Source organism: Rutidosis leptorrhynchoides, chromosome 3 (genome assembly GCF_046630445.1).
Source record: "Rutidosis leptorrhynchoides isolate AG116_Rl617_1_P2 chromosome 3, CSIRO_AGI_Rlap_v1, whole genome shotgun sequence".
Lineage (NCBI taxonomy): Eukaryota > Viridiplantae > Streptophyta > Magnoliopsida > Asterales > Asteraceae > Rutidosis > Rutidosis leptorrhynchoides.
Genome location: NC_092335.1, coordinates 672,181,238 through 672,189,690, shown reverse-complemented (window position 1 = coordinate 672,189,690; position 8,453 = coordinate 672,181,238). Strand labels below are relative to the sequence as shown.

General features: G+C 35.7%; 1 protein-coding gene across 1 annotated transcript; it reads right to left on the bottom strand.

The window, feature by feature from the left end:
* Positions 1 to 414: 414 nt before the first annotated feature.
* Positions 415 to 3,517, bottom strand: LOC139899363 (protein TRANSPORT INHIBITOR RESPONSE 1-like). The gene is made up of 3 exons (XM_071882196.1): positions 2,876 to 3,517; positions 2,150 to 2,642; positions 415 to 1,330 (listed from the first exon to the last, which is right to left on the bottom strand). Exons 1-3 carry the CDS (start codon positions 3,328 to 3,330, stop codon positions 533 to 535), a joined length of 1,746 nt encoding a protein of 581 aa, XP_071738297.1. The 5' UTR covers positions 3,331 to 3,517; the 3' UTR covers positions 415 to 532.
* Positions 3,518 to 8,453: the final 4,936 nt, after the last annotated feature.

The following is an 8,453-nucleotide window of genomic DNA, read 5'->3' as shown; positions in this document are numbered from 1 at the left end:
ATTTTTTATTTAAAAAATGTTTTGTATCAATCGTTAATATAAGTATTGTAATTATAAACTACCCAACACCGATTTACCTATACAGCGAAACTATGTGTTGAAATCATGTATCACTGGAAACGATTTCAAGCTGCAACGCGCGGGCCGTTCTCTATCTAGTAACTATCGGTGCTTGTTTACTCCGTCAGTAACTATTAGACTCTTATGATTCATGAGATGTACTCGTATTAAACTAGACCGAATCGAATGGTTAACGAGTTGAACTAAAGTAACTCGAGAAGTTCAGAATGACTAAGCGGTCAAATGAGTAAAACCTTCCATACTACCAGTACTTATGTAATTGGTTAAAACTAGTCTACTTGATTGAAAGAATTTTTATTTGAAGATTAATTAACATTAACAATAATACTACAAATTACAGTCTACAACTCAGGACAAAGCTCCTAAAAAATAACCTAACCGAATGTGGGCAAGTCGGTTAAATAAATGAACTTCAACGACGCCTTTTTTAAACATAGGTAACACAGGTACGTCAAGAAAGAGTGTACATGTCATCTTTACCCATTGTACGGACAAAATTAGGCATGTCAGACCTTTGACCCGCAATTGTTCGGTAAATGTAAAGCTTCTCAACAGGAGAGCTTTCGGGTATTGAATCTAGGTTTTCTCGTTCATCTATAACTTCAACATTAAGAAAAGGCATCTTTTGACCGATAAGCCTACATGCACCAAAACTAACCAAACACGAAGACATCCAAAGGGATCGCATTGTCTCCAACTTGGAAGCATTGGCCAAAAGTGCCATGTCACCAAACGGGCAATCACGAATCTCCAACTTTCTTAAGCTTACACAACCCGATAAAACATGATGCAACCCCAAATCACTATCACCGGCAAAAGCTATAGAAAGCATATCGAGTTTATTAGCGTGTTTTCCAATGTACTCAAATACACGATCCGTGAGGAGACCGGACATTGAAAGGCGTCGAAGATCTTTGCAGTTTTTAACTATGGATCCGAATCCGATATCGAGGGGTGCAGATGTTAGATAATCGGTAGCCTTTGGCTCTAAAATGCATAATCGAAAGCATGTTAGGTTAGGACGGTTTTTAGCAATGGAAATTAGTGCTGAATTTGACATTTGTCTACAAAAATATAGAACGGACTGAAGTTTCGGGCAACCCTTTGAGACGGAAACGAGGCCTTCTTCTGTTAAGTGTACGTTTGCGTCTGCAACGAAGGGGTCAGAAGGGAACACTCTCAATTCTTTAAGGTCCTTACATGACAAAGCAAGAGCATTAAGGCCAGTGTCCTCAATGTAATCCAATACCTGCAGTTAAACATTTTGTTAATATAATAGCAAAAAAATGTCATATATGAAAAGCTCGAATTCAGCATAAAAATATTAGCACGATGGAATGACTCGCATCATGTCATCATCAGGATAAAAATTTGGAAACCCCAATAGGAAACTATTGGCTCCTATTGGTTTACTGTATAACTAAAAATGTGGCAATTACACCCATTTGGTTGTATATAAGCGAACTCCGCTTATTTCTTTCTCTAATGGGTCAAACTATTAATACAGAAATGGGATGATAACTGAAATCAGACATTCAAACATGCAACATGTCTAAGGGTGCGTTTGATAAAACTAAATGATTCACTGTTGAATGATTTAAAGGTTCTGAAAGAAGTTACAATAACCTGTTTGATAATCATTTTAAATGAACGTAAATGATGTAAAATTACCTTGTTAACCTTTTACATAAAAAAATAGTTGTTTAAAAAGTATCCTTGATATAATTTAAATAAAATTTAGGTGCTTAATAGGTAAGTGAGTAATTCAACTCTTAATGGTTCCGCACTAAATGTTGAACCATTTAGCACCATATATCATTTAGAAGTCAGAAACAAACGCGTTGAATGTTGAACGGTGAGCTGAACCATTCATTTAAGAGGTAATCAAACGCACCCTAACTGCAGATTGGAATAATATAAATTTCCTATCGTACAGACACATTGTATCACATTGTATCATTTCAACACATACGACTAGATATCTCCTATACATGAGAGAACAGATAACTAAATATGCAATTAGTAGAGGGCTAAAGCTTAAATAGAACAAAATATGAATTAAACTTACCCACAACCGCTGCAAATTATGACACTGGCTAACAATCTTGCTAAGTTCAGGGCACCGCATTGTTGCATAGCTCAGGTTCAGAGAAGTGAGCCCAGAACACACGGAATAAAAGGCTGGAAGATAAGCTGGAACCACATCCCAGAACCCAGATAGGTCTTTTAGTTCCTTGCAGCCTGAAAAAGCCTCTGCCAAACTTGAATATACATCTAACCGGATATCAGCAGAGTAGGCACCCGTACCAAATTCAACGAGCTGTGGGGCCAGCTTTAAGAGTGTGGACAGTTTCTCAAGGGGGGCATTGCGATTGAGCCGAAGAGTCTTCAAATTGGGTGACCGAGCAACTAAACGTTCAAGGGACGAGAAACTAACTTCGGAATTCAAGCAAGATATATTAAGACATTCTAGTGATGTAAAAGAATCTGGGAAGTGAGTTATCCAATATTGACTTAAATCCTCAACTTCACACTCTTGTAGATCCAGTACTCTCAAATTTCTGTACATAAAATGAATTAAGAAACATCAATTGCAAATTTTGGATGATTTAATATCTTTAAAAAAGTTTGTTATTTAGATTATGTAAAGAAATTTTAGAAAATGATGTTAGTAGCAGTACACCTTTGATCAAATCATTCGACATTCAACTAAACAATTAGACAATTTAAATGTACAAATTAAGCTAAGCCTATGAAATCAATAAAAAAAACAAAATCATTTCACAAATGTAACCTGCAATATGAAGCAATAGCAGCAAGTCCATCAGTACTAAACCCTTCACAAGACACTAATTTCAAAACCCTAAAATTCTTAAAACCTTTCCCAATCATCTCCAAACATTCATCACTAACCACCATTCTTTTTAATTTAATTTCTTCCAACATTGGATAAACCCTAACCATTTCAACAATCCAATTATACACATATCCTCCCCAACCTTCCGGCACCAAATTAAAGTCCGCAAAATGCGGTTTCCCTTTCAATTCAATCGATTTCACTTCAGGAAACCTTTGAATCAAAACCCTAGGGTTTACTGCGTAACAGTTTCCGATGAATACTTTTTTTCTACACCACCGTTCCATTTCGTACCATGACTTACATACTAATGAGACTGTGTTACGATCGTGTTGTGCGTTTAGGAATGAGAATACGTGTTCGAGTACTTCTTCGGGAAACGTGTGCGTCATTTCGTCGGAAAATTTGACCGGAGAAGCTCACGGGAGGCTAATTATACCGGCGAAAACTGTTGAATTCGATCTTTTGTCTTGTTGGTGCGTGATGAAATCAAATCTGATTAACGGACAACACAGTTAGCAGGTTTTTCAGATCGATTTTTGTTTATGAAGTTTGGAGATGAGAGAGATAAGATGTTATTGTCGTATCTGTGAGTTTTTGATACTGGGTATGTTGCAACAATAATTTATATGGTTGAATTTTCAAAAGTTATTACGGAGTAATAAATTCGATTATAAAAAGTTGAGTTTGTAAAAATAAGGTTTTTGTTTATCTTGTGTTGTCGGTATACAAAATAAGAAGTGGTCAATTAAGTTACAATTTCTTTATTTACATTAAAAATGCAACTAATACAAAATTCATTGATATATTTCAGTTACCGGCTCGGTAGGCGTTATTCGATTGAAGCTCGAGCGTTGCAGAGTGGATGGATGTTTGGCGATCAGTTGTTTGCTCTCTGATCCAGTTATCGTGAATAACATTATTGGAGTTGAGGATCTCGAAGACGTGGCTCGCATTGTATATACTATGTAATTATTCATGTGAGAAAATCAAAGCAAGGTGTATCCCTGTTACATCCGACGAGGTCCCTGTTGTTTACAATAAAGAAAGCAAAATCATGAACAAGGGTAAATCCACAAGTGTCGATTGGGTTGATCACATTCCAAATCTTTCGGGTGTTTTTGATACTTCAAGTGAAATCAATCATGTTGTTGGTGATCATAAATCAACGAAGGATTATATTCAATTTGGAGGTAAAAAAACTTACCTTTAAAGAAGAGATGGCCAACTTTGGGTTATTGATGCAAAACATGGCTGATTATGATACTCCAATCAACAAATCAAAATCATGAGCCAAGAAATAAATTTGATCGCAATTTCATTGAGCCAAGAAATAATTATGTAGACAGGTTACGGATACTGGTCAAAAGTCTCTGTGAGATTCATATTTATGATACTTCATCCAATAAATCAAAGCCTTGAGCCTCATGGAACATCCACTGTTTCTGTAACAACTCAAGAGAAAAGCAAAAGGATAATGAAGATTAGCGGTTTGATTGCCTCAGTTTTTACACCTCTTGAACACAGTTATTTGCTCACAATTGTTTATCTTTTTGTCTCTTCAATTTGTCTGGAACAAACGGTTCACCCCAACACCTGAAAGTAGTGCTAATGGCACAAGACAAATCAATTGGTCATTGTTTCATAATTGCTTCAGCAAGTAAGTCTGGCAGAAAGCTATTACCTTATCTAATCATCCAATTTTTTCATTTCGCCCTTTCTCTTTGCCTGGGATTGGACCAATTGTCTTGCCTCATCCTTCACGTTTCCTTCTTTTCAACCGTTTTCGTTCGTTTCTGGTCTGGCAACGACTTATCTTCTTCGATTAGAATAGACGTTTCATCGAGCTTTCAATTGTAATTGCCTTCTAATCGAAGAAGAAAGCAATTACAATCGAAGAAGAAACCAATTGGGGATGAAGGCTCCTGAGCCCAACTTCTACATTTGGTTTTATATAAGCTACACTCTGTTATTTTTTTTATTTTTTTTTTATTTTTTTTTTTTTGGCCTTCTAAGCCTGTAAGGGGGTGGTCCTCTTTTTGGGCGTTTGTTTACGTCCTTGATTGAGTGGGCTTCTAAGCTAGGTTAAGATTGGTTTTAGCGTTTCAATAAGCATTTCAATTAGATGTATTTCCCGATGTATTTTCAATTTTTATGTGCTTTCAAGTCTCCTACAATGTAATATGTTGGATTTTCTTCATCAGTTCGATGAAGGTTTATTAATATATTATCTTTTCGCCGTAAAAAAAAAAAAAAGAAGGCATTGTTGAACACCATTTTCTAGAAATAAATAATAAAAATTATAACAATATTTGAATATGTAAAAAGAAAATTTAACGACTTAATAAAGGTTTATGCTATGTTTAATCCTCTATTATATTATCCTCGTAAAATGTTACACTATCAATTCTTTTCTAAATCATTGTAATGTAACTTGTAATAATTTTTAACTAGTCCGGATCCGGTCCGCGCGATGTGGCGGGGGCTTTCGGCCTGCGTATTCATATTTAACGTAGCTTTATGTATTTACAGAAGGGAAAACGTCTCACGTGTTAAGCGCCTTTTTTTGTGTTGTCGTCTTTACTGTTTTTTAGAATCTGTCCGGTTCGAACATAGTTAGTTTCGTTTTGTTGATAAAATTATTTCGAGTCTGACGGTGATGGCGAAAAATATAACTCGCGGCGAGCAAGAAGATATGGGCTGTCGTTGTTTTTAGCGTTTTTTAAAAAGTGTCCGTTTCAAACGTACTTTTTATCGTTTTGTTCATACAATTATTTCAAGTATGCCGCTCATGTTGAAAAAATTTAACTCGCGGAGAGTGGAAAGATACGGGTTGTCGTTGTGTTTACCGTTTTTTGAGAAGTGTCCGTTTCGCGTATAGTTAGTCCCGTTGGGTTCATAAGATTTTTTTTTGTTGAACGGTGGTCTCGGAAAAATTTAACTCGCACCGAGTGAGAAGATAGGGCCCGTTATAAATTCGAGTGGAATTAGTTTCTTTTATTTTAATAAAATTATTTATTTACACTTTTTACTCATGAAAAAGTGTAAACTTGAGGGGTCATTGTGTGGAAGACGGTGGAGTCCCCCTGTTTTTTGTTCGGTTCTCAAGTCTCCAAACTTATGAAGTCTCGTTTCTGTAGTGGACCAATTCGTTGTGCCGAAGCTATTTATAAATCACAAGCTGAAACAGGGGAAATCAAAGGGCATTACTTGAATGCTACTGCAGGTACATGCGAAGATATGATGAAAAGGGCTCCCGAGACTCTTTCATAGAATTCCAACAATTTTTCCCGCTCCTCAAAAGCCCACAGGAATGGAGTTGCTCAGTTGGTAGAGCACCTCGTTTACACGCGCGCCTATGTTTTTCAGGGGAGTGCATCATGCAATCAAAAATTTTGATCTTATTGAGAAATCGATGTCTTACTCCATAACTTTGAGGGAAGAAGAGAACAATAGCCTGAGAAGGATTCAGTCTGATTTAGGTGCCCAATTAGGTGCCAAGCCTCAAAACAACAATTTAATATAAATGAAACGACGTAGTCGGCCACCCCTTTTAGTATATAAAATATTAGTATTAATATTAAATTAATATTAATATTAATTAATATTAATATTAATAATATTAATTAATATTAATAGTTAATAGTTAATAGAATATTAAAAAGAAAAACAGACTGATAAACAGATAGAGATAAAATTAGAAAGTTCAAAATTTTGTGGAAGTAGTAAGGGTTTAATTAAGAAAAACGGGAAAGATGGGGGAGGATAATGAAATGTTACTAATAGTATTGGTGTTTTAGTTACTTAAATACTCTGATGTTTTGTTAATTATAAGAAGTGACAGCTGACAAGTGTCGAAAAGTAAATTAGTTTACTCCACATATTTTAATTGGTTACTATTTGATGCATTTAACAAATTAACATACGAGGCAAGCTAACATCATACGGAGTATCATTGTTTCCTAGATGGAATTGATATTTTCAAACTTGTTTTTGATGGATTCACACAAATTTACTAAATTACCCTAAATGATATGTTATATAAATTTTTCAATTCAAATTATTAAAGGTTATAACTGAAAAGTAATAACAAATGTGTGTGAATTTATCAAAAGCATGTTTGGAAATATCATCACCCTTTCCCAAAAGAGCTCTGAATGTATATTCCTTTACGTTGTTATCATGAAACTATAATCATCGTTACCGTACAATAAGTATACTATAATCATCGTTATTGTACAATAAGTATAGATAGTATTACGCAAGTTTAATACTCCGTACTATAATAACAAGCGTTTTTTTAACTCGTTCGTAGAATTATGCATTAAATTGAACTTGTAAAAGCAGTTGGTCACGTATTTCCTCTCCAGGACTAGCTGCCACGTCAGCGTTACATAAGCACTTCTGTCCCAGAACTAACTCATGACTAAATACTACTAACAATAACATATTTCCTCAATAAATTGGAACCCACTATATTAATTAATAATTGTACAACAACAACAAAACCAAACCCGCATAAGCGGGGTATGAAGGAGGTGAGACGTAGACAATTTTTCCTCTATCCTAAAATAAAGAAAAGTCATTTCTCCATCCAGAGTGACACACTTGGCAGAGTAAAGAAAGTCTTCCCTTTCTCTGTTCACTAGATACAGAGATTGTTTTAAAGGGGACAAATATTTGTGTAGTACAAATATTTCAACAACATGTACGTGTCTGTGTCTACATTGTCGCGTCCTCCTATATTATTGAAAAAAGAAATGAAAAAGGGCAGATGCGTAAGCGGAGCCTTGGGATGTTTGTTGCCAACAGCGTTCACCTAAGCGGAAGTTTGGACGGGGTGAAAGTAACCACCGTTGGGACTGCTCTAACTAAATTAATATTAACTGCTTATCAAATTGAAGTTATAAAGATCAAGTTCTCGTGTAAAAAGAGTTGATAAAAGAGCCCAATAAGGGGTGTAGATGTTGGGGCACCAGATATGGAGGTAAGGGAGCCTATTACCAATTTTGAAGTTATAAAGGTCAAGTTATCATCTAAGAAGACGAATAAGCTCAAACCGGTTTGGGATGGTAATATCGATGATGATAATGTGTACAAACTGGTGGAGTTTTGTCGAAGCGGTAGGAGGTATTGTGATTTTCTAGATCCGAAATGCGGGGGGGTTTTGTACGGAGTGGTACGTTTTAAATGGTCGTTTGAATAAACCGCAATAAGAGGTTCTGGCCAAATAATCTTTTAGAAGGAAGAAGAAGGAAAAGATTCTTGCGTGTCCTTTCAACCTTCATGATAATGTTAATGATTTTGGCGATGCGGTTCAAAGATTGTTTATTAATGATCAAGTCGGGGATATTAGAGAGAGCTCTTTGTTCGTGGGTTTAAAACCGGGGTGCAAATCGATTGAGAAATGCTTCGTCCAAGACTTAGAAGACTGTTGTGTTATCGCTTCATCCGGGGCTATTTTAGTTGGGGATGGTTCTTCAAATGTTTTGACTTATAAGATTGTCAATCGGAA

What these genes read in the sequence shown, in the direction of transcription:
- LOC139899363 (XM_071882196.1), bottom strand. Translation starts at nt 3,330, where the DNA reads ATGACGCACACGTTTCCCGAAGAAGTACTCGAACACGTATTCTCATTC. An exon ending in GCTATTGCTTCATATTGCAG is followed by an intron (nt 2,643 to 2,875) that starts GTTACATTTGTG and finishes TTTTATGTACAG; the next exon opens with AAATTTGAGAGTACTGGATC. An exon ending in ATAATTTGCAGCGGTTGTGG is followed by an intron (nt 1,331 to 2,149) that starts GTAAGTTTAATT and finishes GTTTAACTGCAG; the next exon opens with GTATTGGATTACATTGAGGA.